The sequence below is a fragment of the Lynx rufus genome, unplaced genomic scaffold (assembly GCF_022079265.1).
Source record: "Lynx rufus isolate CCGP_SWC_20201006 ecotype Redwood Valley unplaced genomic scaffold, mLynRuf1.p SCAF_9, whole genome shotgun sequence".
NCBI lineage: Eukaryota > Metazoa > Chordata > Mammalia > Carnivora > Felidae > Lynx > Lynx rufus.
In genome coordinates this window covers 64,095,351-64,115,803 of record NW_025814897.1, presented here as the reverse complement: position 1 = coordinate 64,115,803, position 20,453 = coordinate 64,095,351, and the positions used below count along the sequence as shown (strand labels likewise).

The 20,453-nt window shown below is 37.2% G+C and overlaps 1 protein-coding gene across 1 annotated transcript; it reads right to left on the bottom strand.

Annotated features, from left to right (window-relative positions):
* Positions 1-589: 589 nt before the first annotated feature.
* ZNF215 (zinc finger protein 215) lies at positions 590-19,878 on the bottom strand. Its single transcript, XM_047070139.1, is given in 5 exon segments — positions 590-1,517; positions 9,920-10,016; positions 10,350-10,482; positions 11,873-11,958; positions 19,479-19,878. Coding segments are annotated over 5 exon segments (1,644 nt in total).
* Between the last annotated feature and the right edge of the window lie 575 nt (positions 19,879-20,453).

The following is a 20,453-nucleotide window of genomic DNA, read 5'->3' as shown; positions in this document are numbered from 1 at the left end:
CCAAAGAGTACTTTTAAAAATGCAGACTTGAAGACTACATGTAGATTTGTTACTCTACTTCCCATTGCAGTTGATAACCCTCCACCAATTCTAGGTCCCACTCAGCACCAGGACAGCCAAGGATATTATCAAGGATGGAGTAATTTGCTGTCACTGTGGTCTCTGTCATTAATTCAGAGTTCAGTTCTTCGTTAGTAGTCTTCCTATATTCTTGTGAGCTCATGGTTTCTCATGACCTTCTCATAAGGACTGAAAGTTTGAGTTTTATTAAATATCAACTCTAAGGGTATTGCTTGGCTCCTCCCTACTTCAATAAATTAGGTGAATATATGGAAGCCATAGGTCCCATTTATGAAGTAGAAATGATGATGGCCATGATATCAAAATCATGATAGGCAAAGACTTTATGGTGATATATTTAAACTCCATACCCTTGTGGCTTCCTTTGGGAGACTGGAAAAGCTCAGACAGATATATGCCCAATAAAATATTTCCCTCTAATATAGTTCTGTCATATCAATTAAAGAATAATCCCTGACAAACGTTTTATTGCATTTACTACATTCACAGGATTCCCTCCAGTATAAATTCATTGATGTAGGTAATCCTGAGTTTCTTCCTTCTCTTGAGTATGAAGTTTTTGGTGTTTTTTAAGGTTTGAACTCCTATTGAAGGTCTTCTCACATTCCTTACATTTGAATGGTTTCTCTCCTGTATGAATCATTTGATGTCGAATAAGGGAGGAGCTCCGGCTGAAGGATTTTCCACAGTTAACACATTCGTAGGGATTATCTCCAGAATAAAGTCTTGAATTTTTATTGCTATTTTTACTCTCACTGAAAGCTTTTCCACATTTATTGCCTTCACAGACCTTTGCTTCAGTATGAATTTTTTGATGCTTAGTAAGATTTGTACGTCTGTTGAAGAATCTCCCACACTCACTACATTTATAGGGTTTCTCTCCTGTGTGAATGATCTGATGTCGAATGACGGATGAACTCCGGCTGAAGGCTTTCCCACATTGATAGCATTCATAGGAATTCACTAAGGTATGACTTTCTGGGTGCTGAATGTCTGTACTCAGGCTCAAGGCATTTCCACATTTATTATATTCTAAATGTTGCTTACCTACTGAATCTAAATTAAATTTGAAGTTAGTTTTAAACTTATCACATTTTGAGAACCCCTTTTTCATAGGAATTCCCTGTTGTATATCAAAAATTGAATTAACTGACTCAACATCTAAGCTTTTCTTATTCTCACTACCTTCAAAGTTTCCCTCCTCAGTGTAGACTGTCTTGTGAACAAAAGCTTCTTCTGGCAAATTTATGTCCCAGTGTTCCTGGTTCCTGTATAGCCAATCATCACTCATCCAAGCATCTGAAGAAGGGGGTCCACTTTTGGTCAGTCTTCTCATAATTTCTCCATGAGACGATGATTCTCCAGAAATTCTCTCCTTTGTAACTGAATCTTGGTTTTCTGAAATTACCTCTCTGTCTAAAAAGAAATTAAAAATTCTATGAGCTAGGAGAAGGGAAATTGTTTAATTAGGAAAGGGATGCTAAACCACATAAGGAAATATGCAGATTTTATGGGTCTTAAATACAGAATGGAAATGTGAGGTGAGATTAGAAAAGGAGAAATATAGAAGAAATAAAAGGGACAAAAGTATTAAAAAGGAGGTTAGAAGATCATAAAATATGAGAAGAGCTATTCAAGTATATTAATGAGAATACATAGAGCTTGGGTAAAATATCAGCATATGAACTGGGATAGGGTGGCATTTCATAGTTCGCATTGTTACTGGTTCATAACTAGTCTGTGTGGATTACACATAGTCTTCCTTTCTCTAGAATCTTGTCTTTGTCTCTTTTAACCCATGCTGTCCATCAATAATAAATACACCCTTCTGAAACACCAATTTAATATCTTTAAAAACACATCTACATTTACAGGCTCCATACCTTAACCAGCTAAAACAAACTTGCAATCAGTGTCTCTATTTCCATACAAGCTGCAGTTATTCCCCATATTTAACAAAGGCAGGAAAAAAAAAAAAAAAAAACAAACTATAATCAAAGGTAGCAGAGAAACCACCCTTTTTCTGGGCTCAAAATCACTCCTGATTCTAATAGCGCTATGATATTTCTCTAGGTATTTCCTAGAATGCAAAACTTCACCTGTTCTAGTTAAGATTTAATTCTCTTGTTTTCACCTGTCTTCCGTTTGTTTCATTTAATAATGTCCCACTTCCCTTCTCAAAATTGCTTTCTCACTTAGCTTCTGTATAAATACTTACATTCTAGCAACTTTTTAAAAACTAAATTTCACTGACTTCCCTTTATCCTCTCACATATAACTTCAGGTTTATCTAATGCATTTACTTCCATACTTCATTGGTAGCCAAAACACATCTTCCACTTGGTCGTCTCACATATATTATCGACCCCTGCTTTTATCCATCTCTAAGGCAATGCCACTCAACTATCCTACTACTCTCTTCCAACTTAACAAATGAGCCTGAGAATTTCATCTTTCATGTGGAAAGAACTTCCCTCAATGTCCTCACTTGTTTAGTGAGTTACTGTCCTTCTTATATTTACACTGGAGTCCACGAAGAGATCTTGAATAACCATTGCTCTTTAGCTCTCATATCTAATCTGCCCTGAGGTACTATTTTTTTATGAAATGATGTTTACCTCAAAGCAGCTCCACTGATATATCCAACTTTGTCAAACACATATTAATTCTGCCTGGTTTAGTCTAATTTCTAGCAGAAATTATCTGTCTGTGTAATACTCACAGTGGAAACTAGACCATTAAGTCAGAATCTCTTGGGGTGGAGCCTAGGAATATAACGAGGGTATCAACTATAGTTTCGCTGTTTCTGCCTCACCAGCGTAAACTGGGTGTGTGGGCAGATAACCTATAGGTCTTCAGTGAGAGAGGAATCTCTTCCAAACCTGGACCTAATTTAGATGGTGAGATCCTGGACTTCAAGCTTGATGCCATAATGAGGTCTTAGGAGAGAATAAATACATTTAATAATGGGGAAAAAAATAATTTGTGGCCAGAGGACAGATTATAGATCAAAATGGCTGCACATTCATAAAAAAACTCACAGCTAACATCATACTCAAAGGGCGAAAACTTAGAAGCTTTCCCCTAAGGTCAGGAACAAGACAAGGATGTCCACTCTCACCACTTTCATTCAAAATAATACTGGAAGTCCTAGCTGCAGCAATCAGACAAGAAAGAGAAATAAGAGGCATTCATACTAGTAAATAAGAAGTAAAACTCTATTTGCAGATGACATGATACTGTACATAAAAAACCCTAAAGACTCTATCAAAAAACTACCAGAACTGATAAATTTAGTGCAGTTGCTGGATGCAAAATTAATATACAGAAATCTGCTGCATTTCTATACCTTAAAACAAAGTAGTAGAGAAATTAAGGAAACAATCCCATTTATAACTGCACTAAAAATAAAATATGTAGGAATAAATTTAACCAAAAGGGTGAAAAACCTGTACTCTGAAACCTATTAAACACTGATGAAAGAAATTGAAGTTGACACAAAAATTCCATGCTCATGAACTGGGAGAACCAATATTGTTAAAAATGCCCATATTATACAAAACAATTTATAGATGTAATGCAATCCCTATCAAAATATCAATAGCATTTTTCACAACACTAGAACAGATACCATATGTTTTCACTCTTATGTGGATCCTGAGAAACTTAACAGAAACCCATGGGGGAGGGGAAGGAAAAAAAAGAAAAAAAAAGAGCTTAGAGTGGGAGAGAGAGCCAAAGCATAAGAGACTCTTAAAAACTGAGAACAAACTGAGGGTTGATTTGGGGTGGGAGGGAGAGGAGGGTAGGTGATGGGCATTAAAGAGGGCATCTTTTGGGATGAGCACTGGGTGTTGTATGGAAACTAATTTGACAATAAATTTCATAAAAAAAAAAAGAGAGAATCCTAAAATTTGTATGGAACCATGAAAGACCCTGAATAGCCAAATCAATCTTGAAACAGAAGAACAAAACTGGAGTATCATAATCTCAGATTTCAAGATATACTACACAAAGCTGTAGTAATAAAAACAGAATGGTACTGGCATAAAAAATAGACATATAGATCAATGGAACAGAATAGAGAGCCAGAAATAAATCCATGATTTTATGATCGATTAATCTATGACAAAGAAGGCAAGAATATCCAACGGGAAAAAGTCTCTTCAACAAATGGTGCTGGGAAAACTGGACAGCTACATGCAAAAGAATGAAACTGGACCATTTTCTCACTCTACACAAAAATAAACTAAAAAATGGATTAAAGGGGCGCCTGGGTGGCTCAGTCAGTTAAGCGTCTGACTTCAGGTCATGATCTTACAGTTCATGAGTTCGAGCCCTGCATCAGGCTCTGTGCTGACAGCTCGGAGCCTGGAGCCTGCTTCAGATTCTGTGTCTCCCTCTCTCTCTGCCCCTCCCCCACTTGCACTCTGTCTCTCTCTCTCTCTTTCTCCCTCTCTCTCAAAAATAAATTTAAAAAGGGATTAAAGACCTAAATGTGAGTCCTGAAACCATAAAATTCCTAGAACAAAATATAGGCAGTAATTTCTCTTACATTGGCCGTAGCAACATTTTTCTAGGTAGGTCTCCTTTGGCAAGGAAAACAAAAGCAAAATTAAACTCTTGAGACTATACCAAAGAATCTTTTGCACAGTAAGGGAAACCATCAACAAAACTAAAGGATAGCCTACTGAATGGGAGAAGATATTTTCAAATAGTATATTCAATAAAGGGTTAGTATCCAAATATATATGGAAGAACTTGTACAACTCAACACTAAAAAAACAAATAATCCAATAAAAAAATGCACAGAGAACCTGAATAGACATTTTTCCAAAGCAGTCATTAGATGGCCAACAGACACATGAAATGATGTTCAATGTCACTCATCATCAGAGAAATGTAAATCAAAACCACAATGAGACATCAGCTCGCACCAGGCAGAATGGTTAAAATCAGAAACACAGAAAATAACAGTGTTGGCAAGGATGTGGAGAAAAAGGAGCACATTTTGGGGGAATACAAGCTGGTGTAGCCACTGTGGAAAACAGGATGGAGGTTCCTCAAAAAATTAAAAATAGAAATACCATATGATCCAATAATTCCACTACTGTTTATTTAGCTTAAGAAAATGAAAGCACTAATTCAGAAAGATGTATGCACCCTATGTTTACTACAGGATTATTGATAATAGCCAAGATATAGAGGCAACCAAAATGTCCATTCATAGAGGAATGGATAAAAAAGATGTGGTATGTATATACAATTGAATACCACTCAGTTATAAAAAAGAATGAAATCTTGCCATTTGCAACAACATGAATGGATCTAACAGGTATCATGGTAAGTGAAATAAGTCAAAGAAAGGCAAATACCTTTATGATTTCACTTATATGTGGGATTTAAGAAACAAAGGAAAAAAGAAAAACAAACAAACAACAACAAAAAAAAGAGTCTTAAATATAATGAACTGATGGTTACCAGAAGGGAGGTGTGTGAGGGAATGGGTGAAACAGTTAAGGGGATTAAGAGTATATTATCATGATGAGCGATGAGTAATGGAAAGAATGAATGAATCATTATGTTATGCACCTACAACTAACATAACACCATATTTTAACTATACCTCAAAAAAAAAATGGATGCACATTCTTTTACACTCTCCTATAGAGCAATGGAGAATTTTTCTTCCCCTTGAAAATGGGCTCCTTCTGTGACTGCTTAGCCTACAGAATGTGGTAAAAGTGATACTATGCCACTTCTGGGCCTGGCCTTTAGGAGACTGACAATTTCCAATTCCTCTCAGGATACTCCCTCTCAGAACCTGGCTGGCATGCTATGAGAAGCCCATGCCTCAAGAAGAGGCCACATGGAGGTACTCTGGTCCATGGGGCCAGATAAGTTCTCTGTGACAACCAGCCTCAACTTCCAGCCATGTGATGAGTCATTTTGATCATTCCATCCCAGCAGAACACTGTACCTTCAGCCAATATCGTATAGATCCTGAGAACTCCTAAGTCAACTCACAAAACTGTGAGGATTAATAAAATGATTGCTGTTTAAAGTCAGTAAGTTTTTAGAAACAATAGGTAACTGAAACAGTTAACTGTTCCAGTAGCACTTACTGAATGGCAAAATTCCTAAATGTATTTCTCTAAGCAAGTTTGTGATGTTCGCCTCATATTTCTATAACTCATTTTTCATATAACTCTATTATTCCCATTTTTAAAATAACTTTCATGTATTTTGTTATTTTCAAATCACTTAGTTCTAACACATAGGAAAATTACCAATATTTTTATTTTACATCTAGCCACCTTATAAAACTCTTAACAGATATAGTAGTTGTGACAATGAGTTTCTTGGATTTCTAGGTAGAAAGTTACCATTTACAAATAATAGCCTTTTTTCCCTCTTTTCTACTAATTAAATTTCTCGTTTTTTGGTCTTTTTGCTCATTAGTTACATATTTCAGGTCAACATTCAACAGGTTGAAGCAGTGGCTGTTAACTTCCAAGAGAAAGAAGTGGAGTCCTATTACAGGCTAGACCCATAACTGGCAATGTCACTTCTGCAGCATTTTATTGATTAAATAGCTCAGTGCCAGCTGAGATTCAAAGGGAAGAGAAACAGTCTGCATTTTTTTTTTTTTTTGGTTTAATTGAAGTATAGGTGACACACAATGTTACATTAGTTTCAGGTGTACAAAGTCTACATCTTGATGAAGAGAGCGACAAAGATTCCGTAGCCACCTTTAAATCACTATAATCCATTAACGGTTTTGGAAAATAAATGACATTTACAGAGGCAAATTCCAGATTGACTGAAGTATTATATTTAAATGATGAAATAGATGAAGTCAGAATAAAATCAGGAAATATGTTTCTAATTTGGGGATGGAAAAATTCTTATGCATAAAACTAACAGATATAAAGCACTGGGGGAAAGATATATGATAACATAAATTTTAAAAATATGTATGGCAGACACCATAAATAAAATAATAAAAAACCTGCAAGATCTCATTTGTCGTAAATATGATCAATAGTGAGAATTTATATACATTTTATTATATATTATTAAAAACCTCTAAATTCTTAATAGATAATGGACATAAAACCATTTGCTGAATCACAAGTGACCAAAACAAATAAAATAATTTTCAGCTTTTTCATAATCCAATATACATCTATCTATCCATTTTTTTCCCCCTTTGGTCCTATATATGTGCAAAAGCTTGATATAAGGTAGGGCAAAAAGGGACATGGTCCCTACCCTCAAGGAACATAAAGCCTAATGTGGGAGACAATGACCTATACAGATACAAGTAAAATATAATTGTGACAAATGATAAAAAGAGAAGATTATGGTGCTATGGGAGTATATAACAGAAAAAACTAACTAGTAGGAAATGTGAAACTATCTGAGATCTGAGAGAAGACTAGGAGTCAACTAGGCAAAGAACAGGAGAATGAGATGAGAGATGATGATGGACTACATGGACTAGAGTAGTGGCACTACGTATGGAGAGAAGTGGAGACATTCAAGGGACATTTAGAAAGATAAACACACACACACACACACACACACACACACACACACACACACACCCCAAGTACTAGAGAGGTGAAGGAAGGAGAAGTTGTGTCAAGGATAATACTCTATACTTGTGTAACAGGATGAATGGCAGTGCTGTTTACTCAGGGAATAGAAAAAGATTAGAAAGGAAAAGTTATGACTTTGGTTTTATGGAACTGAAGTTATCTTTACGACAGCCAAGAGAAATGTCATGTCCTTCAGAAAAGAAGCCTGGGCTGGGGATACAAATTTGTAAGTCACCTATACATGTGTGGTAAGTGAAGGTGCAATTGTGGATGTGATAACCTCAGGAAGAAAATACAGAGTAAGAAAACAAGACAAAATGAGACCAAATCTTGAGAAATGCTGGAATTCATTAGAGATCTAGAGAAAGATTAGTCTGCAATAGGCAGAGAGAGAATAACCAGAAAGAGAGGAGGAAAATCAGAAGTATTCCAAGAACCTATGAGTGTTTTAAGAAAGAAGAGCAGATAATACTGTCACTTGCTTTGGAGAAGTCAGTGAAACAAGGAACGAAAACATATCCACTGGATTTAGCTACAAGAAAGTCATCTATGACCTCAGTAAGAACTGTTTCAGATGGATATTTGGAATAAGAGACAAGTGAAATGGACCGAGGACTAAAAGGTGAGGAAATGAGAAAAGTATAAAATATCTTGAGAAGTTTGGCTATAAAGAGGTGAGTGATACAGAGGTTGAAAGAACAATTTTTTAAAATCAGTAATGACCTAAAAATGTTAAAAAGCTAAATGGAGAGGGGTGCCTGGGTGGCTCAGTCGGTGAGCATGTGACTCTTGATTTCACCTCAGGTCATAATCCCAAGGTCTTGAGATAACTCAAGATATCCACATTGCCCCTGTGCTGAGCATGGAGCCTGCCTAAGATTCTTTCTCTCCCCAAGTCCTGTGTGCTCTCTAAAATAAAAAAATTTTTAATTAAAAAAAACAAACATAAAAATAAATTTAAAAAAAAGCTAATGGGAGGACTAGCTAATAAGAGGCAGAAATGGTGAAAATACAAGTGAAAGAAGACAGGGAGAAATGGGGTCCAAAGGAAAATGGCAGGGGGGATGGGCACGGGAATTTACCTTAGAAAGGACGAAATTGAGTAATCTGCGTATCAAATTAATATAGATTTCAGGTAAACAATAGCGTGCTAGGGTGCTAAGAGATAATTAGTGAGTATGATTGGTATAACCTTTCTGTAGACAATATGGCACAAAGTAACAAGACCTTTAAATATATTCATGTCCTTTGATGCTGAAGTTTCTCTTCTAATAAGGCATATCCTATGGAACTTATCAGACACGCCTGAAAACTGGGCAAAAACCTGAATGTCCAATGGCTGGGGGGAATGGTTAAATATATTATGATACTTGTATATGATGGACCATTACATGTGAAGCCCCAGTTCCACAGACTAGTGATAACACGTAATTGCCCTTGGTATCATATTAGGTGAGAAGAACAGAATAGAAAACAACATATTCCTGATGATCCCATTTTGGAAAAAAAGAAATCTTCATAAACCACAGAGACACATCATTGCAAAGAAAAAAGCCTAATAAATAAAAAAAAAATGTTAATATTGCATAGCTCGGGGTAATGAGGTCATGGGTGAGTTCTATTCTTCATACTTTTCTATATATACTAAAATTTATCATAAGCACACAATAATTGATAATCTCCCACAAATAAAATGTTAATAAGAATAAAGAGATTATGATGAAGGTAGAAAGTTAGGGCACAAGAAGTTCTATAGTAAAAGAAGGAAAACTGGAAGATTACTTAAGTCACTCTTGCATAAAGCAGAGCTTTTTGTTTTCTTTGAAAGAATACTACTTAATGTTAGGTTGTCTAATGTTTGTTTACCTAGCACTTCCCATGCTCCAGGCACTGCTCTAAGTGTGCCACACATATCAACTCATGTAGTCCTCACAGGAACGTGGAGATAAATACTGTTATTAACTCAGTGTTACAGATGAGGAAACTGGCAGATGGGTTGCTCCAGGCCACAGAGCTTTAAGTTAAGTGTCTGCGTTCCTCACCTGCAACATTCCTCCAATTACCCACTTAAGAAATCGAATCTGTGAATGAAAAGCAATGATGACTTTTTTCCTTCAAAGCTTCTGCTGTTTTATCATCACCTCCCCAACTCTTAACTCAAAGGCTGTTAACCTCACTGTGTGTTTAACAAACAGAAGATTCTTACAAATGCCTCATATCTGCCTGGTTCTCACCAAAAAAAAGATGTGCTTGGGATTTCTTGCTCTATTATCCATCTTCTGTCCTTACTTTCCAACTCAGAGAGCTCAACTGGTTTGGAAAATACATGTTCTTTTCATGGGGAACATGAAAAAACAACAAACAAACAAACAAACATGACACTTCAGACATTTTTATAGGGAAGAGAATTCCATCCCTATGTAGTAGTCTAAGAGCTGCTGAAAGATAAGGCCAGGGGTCACCACAGACTTGTGTATTTCTAGCTCTATATTAGAAAAGACTCTCCCTCAGATACAGCAGGAAAATCTCCTATTGTGCCCATAGGACATTAGGAAACCTGAACCCAAACCCAAGTGTCCCTACCTACTGTAGTAGTCCTATAGCTTTTTAGCAGCAGATAAAGAAACTACTGATGGGCAGCATAGGTAAACACATAGAAGTCACCTTGATGCAATGAATTCAGGTTCCTATAGTTCTCCAGCATCACGTCCCTGTACAGGTTCTTTACAGCAGGGTCCAGTTGTCCCCACTCTTCCTTGCTGAATTCCACAATCACATCTTTGAATGATATTGGTTCCTAAAATATTAAGTTTCTTTTTAATCAAAGGTCAGCCCCAAAAATATTACTAGAGAAGAAATGAATTTGGAAAGAATAGTGTAGGTACCTAGAATATGTAAGAAATTGATGAAAATGTTTGGGGTTCTAAGTTTTGACAAACAGGTTATATTAGAGGCCTATCAACTTGGTACTTGCAAAAGGAAAATCAAGAGCAGTTTTAACCTGAAATTAACTTTCATTTTGGTTGAGGAGAAAAAGACAGTTGGAATAACTATGGAACAAAAAATTACTAAAGAGTAAAAATACTTGACATAAAAGGAATTCAGAAGAGAAAGAAAGAGTTTCAGATAGATTGACAGGAATTGTAATGAAGACGGAGGCTCTGCTAGCAGAAAAGTTAGGGCATTTCCTCTCGAGAAATATAGCCTGCTAACTCCTTACCATTCAGGTCTCCCAGCCCAGCCCTTTCCTGATTACCCAAAGTAGCCACCCTCCTAGTCAGTGTCTACTGCATTATGCTTCTTTCTTTTCTTTGTAATTATTACTATCTGCAATTATCTTATTTGCTTGTGTTTGCCTGTCTACCTCTACTGTCATTTCCGCAAAGGCAGGGATCTCCTTTCGTTTACCATCACATAACCAGCCCTTGGACAAGTGGCATGTTAGGCACTGTGTCAATATTTGTTACAAGGGCCTTCACACCATCAACTGCTGCATTTCCCTCTCCAGCATTCTCAACCTTGTCATGATGGGCACATTTAATCACAATGAGATACACAAATCTTTTCCCTTCCTCTACCTCAAAGCCAGATGTCTCTAAGATATCAGAGGACCTTGTGAGTAAATTATCTAGGTTAGTTTTGCCTACTTCCTCACCTTCTTTCCTCAACCCTCTGCAACCTGGTTTCTATTCCCATGCCTGGTACCTCCGTGATGGCAAGTGAACGGGCACTACTCAAGCTGAATTTTCCCGAAATTTTAAAGGATTTATCCTTGAAATTTTCTCATCCTTGGCTTTCACTGACATCATATCTTCTTGGTTTTTCTCTACCACTCTGGTTCTTTCATTTCAGCATCGTTTGAGGTTTCTTCTGCTCCTGCCTATTAAATGACATTACTCAGCATTCTGCCCTTGGCTCCCTTCACTTTCAATTCTAAACATTCTATGGGTAGGCTCTATTTCTCTGGTTTAAATTATCATCTACAATCCTGAGGGAACACATGCACAGAAAAATACAAAGATTCAATATTTTCCGAAGAGTGTATCACCAACAGAAATAAAATAGATCCAATGTCCTATGGAAGAAGTAATAGTCTTATGTCCTTAGATGGACCTATGTTTGGCAAAAGTTCAAAAACCAAAAAGAAAATGCAGGTCATTTCAGTAGAGAGCAGAATTCTAATTCACCTGGGAATTGCTAGTCAGTGAGTCAGCTTCCATTTTCTCCTTGATGCTCCCCTTCTGGAGCGGGACAGAATCCTTGCAGGGTGTCTCTGAGGAAGATGAAGGAAAACATTATGGAGACAGATTTCCCCCGGAGAAACATTTATTGATTTACAGTAGTAGTTTTAACATGCTATTCATAAAAATCATCTTTAAAACTTTGGAAAAATAATGACATCAGGCACTATAAGCAATCAGAATCTCTAAAGGTAAGAGCTCAGGTGTTATATTTTTTATTTTTTTATTAAAAAAAATTTTTTTAACGTTTGTTTTGAGATTGAGTGCTAGTTGGGGAGGGGCAGAGAGAGAGGGAGACTGTAGAATTCAAAGCAGGCTCTATGCTGTCAGCGCAAAGCCCGACATGGGGCACGAACCCATGAACTGCAAGATCCTGACCTGAGCCAAAGTCAGATGTTCAACCAACTGAGCCACCCAGGTGCCCCTATTTTTTATTTTTTAAATGTATTTTATTTTTTAAAGTTTATTTACTTTTTTAAGAGAGATAGAGAATGAGCAGGGAGGGGCAGAAAGTAAGGGAGAAAGAGAATCCCAAGCAGGATCTGTACTGTCAGCGTGGAGCCTAATGCAGGGCTTAATTTCACAAACTGTGAGATCATGACCTGAGACAAAATAAAAAAACAGCTGCTTAACTGACTGAGCCACCCAGGCACCCCTAAAATTATTTTTTAATGAAAAAATCTGACAGGTAATCCAGTCCTGGGGATCCCAAGGGCTGCTGACAGGCTCTGAAGACATCTCTGGGTACTTGGAGGATAGTAGGTGTGACCTCTGAACTATCTGTCTTCCATTTGACCTGTGGAGACTAGTGTGGACAGTTGTAAATAAATGCCTTATGGCGTTAGCTGTGAAATCTTTAAAAAAAAAAAAAAGTCACATATAAGTAGACTCGTGCAGTTCAAACCTGTGCTGTTCAAGGGTCAACTGCATAAGAACAGATCAACTGACAGTAAAGATAGTTTTACTTCTTTTCCAATTAGGATGCCTTTTATTCCTTTTTCTTGTTTAGTTGCACTGGCTAGTACCTCCAGTATAATGTTGAAAAGAACTGGCAAGAGTGGGCATCCTTGTCTTGTTCCTTATCCCAGGGCAAAGCTTTAAGTCTTTAACCATTAAGTGTGATGTTTGCTGTAGTTTTCCACAGATGTCCTTTATCAGGTAGAAGGAATTCCCTTCTATTCCGAGTCTGTTGAATACTTTTATCATGAAAAGGCACTGGATTTTGTCAAATGCTTTTTCTGTGGAGATGATCTTATGAGTTTTCCTCTTAATTCTATTGTTTGTTTTTTTTTTTGTTTCAGAATTTAAAGATTCATCAGTTACATATAACACCCAGTGCTCATCACAAGTGCCCTCCTTAATGCCCATCACCCATTTAGCCCATCCCTCCACCCACTGCCCCTCCAGCAGCTCTCGGTTTGTTCTCCATAGTTAAGATCTCTTATGGTTTACCTCCCTCTGTTTTTACCTTGTTTTCCTTCCCTTCCCTTATGTTCATCTGTTTTGTTTCTTAAATTCCATGAGTGACATTATATGGTATTTGTCTTTCTCTGACTTATTTCACTTAGCACAATACACTCCATTTCCATTCACATCGTTGCAAATGGCAAGATTTCATTCTTTTTGATAGCCGAGTAATACTGTATTGTGTATATAGGTGTGTGTATGTATGTATTTATAGAAGTAATGTATAAATATATATGTATATAAATATATACACACAATACATATACCACCTCTTCTTTAGCCTTTCATCAGTCCATGGATATTTGGGCTCTTTCCATTTGTCTATTGCTGATTGTGCTGCTATAAACATTGGGCTGCATGTGCACCTTCGAATCAGCATTTTTATATCCTTTGGATAAATACTTAATAGTGCAATTGTTTCCCCTTAATTCTGTATGGTGTATAATGTTGATTTTCATATGGTGAACCATCCTATATTCCTGGGATAAATACCACTTGGTCATGGTGTATAATCTTCTTAATATGATGCTGGGTTTGTTTTGCTAGTTTTGTGATAGCTTTGTCTGTCTTTGGCATCAAGTTAAACTCATCATAGAATAAGGTAGGAAATATTCCTTCCTCCCCTATTTTTTTAAAAAGTGTGAGAAACGGGTTCTGTGCTGACAGGTCAGAGCCTGGAGCCTGCTTCAGATTCATTCTCTCTCTCCCCCTCTCTCTGTCTCTCTGTCTCTCTGTCTCTCTCTCTCTGCCCCGCCCCCACTTGCACTCAGTCTCTGTCTCAAAAATAAACAAACATTAAAAAAAATTTTTTTTTTAAGTGTGAGAAAGATTGGTGATAATTCCTTAAATTTTTGATAGAATTCACCAGTGAAGCCATCTAGTCCTTGGGTTTTGTTGAAATTTTTTTGATTACTGATTCTATCTTTTCTGTTGTTAAAGAGGAGTTCAGATTTTCTATTTCTTCTTGAATCAGTTTTGGCAGTTTGTGTGTTTTTGGAATTTTTCTACTTAATCTAAATTAATTTTTTGGTATATAATTGTTCATAGTATTCTCTTATAATCCTTTTGATTTATGCAAGGTTAGTGGAGATGTGCCTCTTTTATTCCTGATTTTAGTTATCTCATTCTTCATGCTTTTGTTGTGTAGCTAAGCCTTTGTCAATTTTGCTATTCTTTTCAAATGACCCACTTATGGTTTCATTGGTTCTATCGTTTTTCTGTTCTCTAGTTCATTTATCTCTTTTTAATCTTTCTTATTTTAATTTCTACATACTTGTGAATTTTCCAGATATCCTTCTGTTATTGATTTCTAATTCCATCCTACTGTGGTCAGAAAAGATACTTTGTAGGATTTAAATGTTTCTTTAATTGTGACTTGTTTTGGCCTAACATGTGGTCTATCTTGGAGAATGTTCCATGTGGACTTGAGAAGAATGTACATACTGCCACTATTGGGTAGAGTGCTACTTTAGTTTATAGCATTGTTCAAGTCTTCTATTTCCTTTTTTGTCTTTTTTCTAGTTGTTCTATCCACTAATGAAAGTGGGGTGCTAAAGTCTCCAACTAGTATTCTTGATCTCTTTCTCCCTTCCTTTCTGTCAGTTTTTGCTTCATATATTTGGGGGCCTGATTGTTGCAGTTCTTGCTCACTTAATTACTTTTTTGAACTGATTTGTAAAGTCTATATTCTTTGTTGTGTGTGCCCACTTAAGTCTGTTCCCTTAGCTTAGTGGTCAGCTAGTGATTCCACATAGATTTCCTTAAATACCTGGAACTAAACCAAACCAAACCAAACCAAAACCCATTTCCTAGTCTTTGTAGATGTGCTGCATGTGTTGAGGCATGCCTTCACCACTTAGCCAGATAATTTTTTTCAACTTTACATTCACCTTTAGTTCCTGCTTATGCAAAGCCTGAAGGCCAGTCAGAGGTGAGAGTTAAGGCCATATCAGGTGTTTCTGAACATGTGCCCAGCCTTCTAAATCTCTAGGGAAACACAGAAACTTTTCAAATCCTTTATTCCCCAAAGCATCTCATACCCCAGCTTTCCCATTAAATGCTTTGACAAATGACCCCTAGGTGGCCACCTCAGCCCCAGGACAGTTCTGAGTCAGATAAAATAAGGGCAATAAAATAAGGGCAATTGGGTGGCTTCTTCACAGAGCCAAGACAGAAACTAAAAACCTTTCTCAGTCCTCTATTACCCAGCAACCTCTCCTTTCCTTCTCAATTAAACTTCAAGAATTTTCTAGGGGCACCTGGGTGGCTCAGTTGGTTGAGCAATTGACCGGCTCAGGTCACGATCTTGTGGTTTGTGAGTTCAAGCCCTAAATTGGGCTCTGTGCTGAAACCCTTGAGCCTGCTTTGGATTCTGTGTCTCTGTCTCTCTCTGCCCCTTCCATACTCATGCTCTGTCTCTCTCTCTCTCAAAAATAAATGAACATTAAAAAAGATTTAAAAAGAAAGAATTGCCTATAGTCATTTTGACATTCATACCTCATCCATCCATTCTTTTTTTTTTTGGGGGGGGGGGTGGGGGGGCATGTGATAGGGAGAATAACAGACGCCAGAGATACCTACATCCCTAATCCTTGAATACACTGGCAAAAGGGACTCAGCAGATATGATCAAAGTTAAGGACCCTGAGATGAGGAATCATCCTGGATTATTTGGGTGATCATAATCTAATCACATGAATCCTAAAAAACAGAGAAGAGAAGGTTTCCCAGCTATGGTCAGTGAAAATGGGAGAGAGTACAAACATGCATAATCAAGCAAGTGCACGTACTGTGACAACAGAATGGAGGGTAAGAGAAGGCAGTTGGAAAGGACGTGGCTCAGGGGAGCCTGAGTGGCTCTGTCCGTTGAGCATCTGACTTCAGCCCGGGTCATGGTTTTGCGGTTCGTGCGTTTGAGCCCTGTGTTGGGCTTTGTGCTGACAGTGTGAAGCCTGCTTTGGATTCTCTGCCTCCCTTTCTCTCTGACCCTCCCTTGCTTATGCACACTCTGTCTCAAAAATAAATATTTAAAAAAATTAAAAATAAAAAAAGGGACATGACTCTCCACTGACAGCTTTCAAGATGGGGGTAGAAAATCATGAGGCCCAGAAAGGAATGCAGTCCTACCAATGCCTTGATTTTAGCCCAGGGAGACCCATGTTATTAGACTACTCATCTATAGACCTGTAGGATAATACATTCGCATTGTTTTAAGTCACTAAGTTTGTGGTCATTTGTTATGGCAGTAGTAGAAAACTAATAAAACTAACTACAAATAAGTACCACCTCAACTCCTTCTCTGAAACTGTTCTAAAGCTTAACAATAACTTCATAATCAACAATTTCAGTAAATTACTTTCAACACTCACTTAAAAAATTTTTTTTAATGTTTATTTTTATTTTTGAGGGACAGAGAGAGACAGCATGAGTGGCAGAGGGGCAGAGGAGAGAGACCCAGAATATGAAGTAGGCTCCAGGCTCTGAGCTGTCACCACAGAGCCTGACGCGGGGCTCAAACTCACGAGCTGTGAGATCATGATCTGAGCCGAAGTCAGATGCTCAACTGACTGAGCCACACAGGTGCCCCTCAAAACTCATCTTAATAGGACTTTTTCGCTGCACCATTATTAACACTCACTTCCTGAAGATTTCTCCTTTCTTAGCTCAAGATACTAATATTTCCTGGTTCTCTGATGTCCTAGATTACTGTTTTCTAGCCTGCTTACCTGGCTTTTCTTCTTCTGTTTAATCCGTTATTTCTTTTTCAAATAAGGACTACTGGATACCAACAATAATGATATCATCACTGTCCCCAATCAATAATTCTTTATCAAATATCTAATCAATTACCTCATGACTTATAAGGTCCACACATTCATATGACTGGTTATACATCTTTTATATTTCTTTTAATTTCTAAATCCCTCTTCCATACCCCTACTTCTCCCTTAAAATTATTTTGTTCTAGAAACTAGATTGCCTTGTAGTTTCTCAGAGTTTAGATTTTACTAATGGCATTCCCATGGTATAATTTAAAATGTATCCCCTCTCCTTTGTATTTCCTGTAATGGGTAGTTAGATCTATGGTAACTATTAAATATTGATGTTCCCCAAGGAAATGTATTTCTCCTACTTCAATTCATACCTGTAAGTTTCCAAATCTTCTCTTTCTGAACACCAAAGCCACACTGTTAACTATGTATTAGTTTATTCATTGTGTATGGCCCATAGAGACCTCAAATTCAACATGCCACATAATTACTGTATAAATCCCCTCCCATAAAATCTGCTACTTATGCTCCATTCATGTAAGGCTGAGCACGGACATTTACATCAAATCTTATCTCATTCACCCCTTATATTCAGCCCATAATTCCTTTAGGTTCAAACTCCTGTTTTCCCAATGCTCCCTCATTCTTTTCTTTTTTTTTTTTTTAATGTTTATTTATTTTTGAGAGAGAAAGAGCGTGAGTGAGGGAGGGGCACAGAGCAAGGGAGACACAGAATCTGAAGCAGGATCCAGGCCCTGAGCTGTCAGCACAGAGCCTGATGAGGGGCTCGAACTCACGAACCATGAGGTCATGACCTGAGCCGAAGTCAGACGCTTAACCAACTGAGCTACCCAGGTGCCCCTCAATGCTCCCTCATTCTTTAACACTTCATCTATCTTAACAGATTTTCCAGTTTTCAGAGCCCTCATGTCCTTTACAGAAAAAGTTTATCAATATCTTGTTTAAAGAGCCAGATAGTAAATATTTTGGGTTTTGCAGGCAATAGTTTCTCTGCTATACCTAGTCAACCCTGGTCATAGTATGAAAACAACTGTGGCCAAAATGTAAATAAGTGGGCGTGGCTGTGCTCCAAAAAAACTACCTCCAAAAATATTGGCCTTTGGGCCATAGTCTGCCAACCACTCCCTCAATACTGATATCAAAATTTTTAAGTTTATTTATTTTGAGAGAGAGAGAGAGAGAGAGAGAGAGGAAATTCCAAGCAGGCTCCATACTCTCAATGTGAAGCCTGACGCCGAGCTTGATCCCACAAACAGTGAGATCATAACCTGAGCCGAAATCAAGAGCTGGATGCTTAAACAACTGAGCCACCCAGGCGCCTGGATATCAAAATGTTTTAAAAGGCAAATCGAATCGATTTCCCTACCCAATCTGTGAGATCTCATTCTCTAAAAGCCAGGTAAGCAGGCTAGAAAGCTTTCTATTTCCTACAGAATAAAATCCATGCCTCCTGATAAAGTCCTTCATGATCTGGCCCTTGATACCCTCTAGCTTCAGAAAAAAGGAATTTCTTTTCAAATGGAAAGACTCCATTACTTTTCTTTTTAAGGTTCATTTTTTTTTCTTTTTAATTGAGGTATAATTGACACATAATGTCATACAGTTGACCCTTGAACAACACAGGCACCAACCTCCTGAGCAGTTGGAAATCTGTGTATAACTTTTAATTCTCCCAAATTTTAACTACTAACAGCTTACCACTGACAGAGCCATAACAATAAGCACTGTAATGCATATTTTATGAATGTATTACATTCTGTATTCTTATAATAAAGTAAGCTGGAGAAAAAAATGTTCAAAAAATCATAAGAAAAAATACATTTACAATACTGTCTGTATTTATTAAAAAAAAAATCCATGTATAATTGGACCCACACAGTTCAAACCCATGTTGTTCAAGGGTCAACTGTATTAGCTTCAGGTATACAACATCATGATTCAATTATATATATCGCAAAATGATCATAAGAAGTCAGGTTAACATCAGTCACCACATATAAATTTTTTTTCTTATAATGAGAACTCTTAAGATCTAATCTCTTAACAACTTCCAAATATGCAATACAGTATTATCAACTATAGTCACTATGCTGTACATTATATCCCCATGACTTATTTATTTTGTACTTGGGAGTTATATTTTATACCTTGTGACCCTCCACCCACTTGGCCCATACCCCACCTCTGGCAACCACCAATCTGTTCTTGTATCTATGAGCTAATTTTCCTTTTTTTTTTTTTTTTTGATTCCAAGTAAGGGTCAACTATTCTACCACCAACTCTTTACATTCTTACCTTCATCTTTAAGCATTCCAATCACATCCTCTATGAGGGTCACCACTTCCTTGCTGTTCTTTGGATGTTGTAAATTCACCCAAGTCCTAATGTCTTCAGGGAGAATTGTCAGAAATTGTTCCAGCACCAACAGCTCTAGGATCTGTTGCTTTGTATGAACTTCTGGTTTCAGCCACTGAAGACAGAGCTTCCAGAGTTGGCACAGGGCTTCATGAGGCCCAGACACATCCAAATACTGGAAATGTCTGAACTTTTGACGAGAGGCCTCAGAGTCACATGTTTCCATGACTGGGATGGATTCCTGCTGCCAAGACACATGTGCTTTCAGGGCCTCACTTTGTTCATGTAGAGTCAGGCTTTGAGGTTTTGACATAGCCATCAACTTGTCCAGAGGCTGCATCTTCCCAGACAGAACTCCCACTATAGTTCCAATTTGTTTTACTAGAGGATTCTAATAATTCTTGGGTGAAGCACATGTGTACTATATATATGCAATGTGATTTGAACCAAGTTCTATCTCAATAAGAGAAAAGTTCCAGGAGCTTCAGATACAAAGCCAACATTCTGGTACCTGAGGAAATGAAAAAAAGATACCAATACTACCTATATTTAACGAACATGTTTTAGCATATTGCCAAAAGATAAAATACAAGTAATATTCTTAAAATTGTCCAATAAGATAAATATTATGGATTATACTTCCATTCTTGTTTCTTTCTTATAACGAGAAAATATGCTGTCCCTTCCAATCACCCACCAAAAAGAAAATAAACACAGACATCACACAAAAAGTGATAAATGAAATAGTCCTTTAAAAAAAAAAAAAACCTCACAATTTAATTGCAATTAGGTTTCTCCTGTATCAGGTGACAACACATTTTTGCTTTAAAATTAAGCAAAACAAATATTCAGAAGGATATTTAGGTTATTAAGGCTTTATACTAGAAAAGCCTAAAAAATCTCTTTCTAAATTCT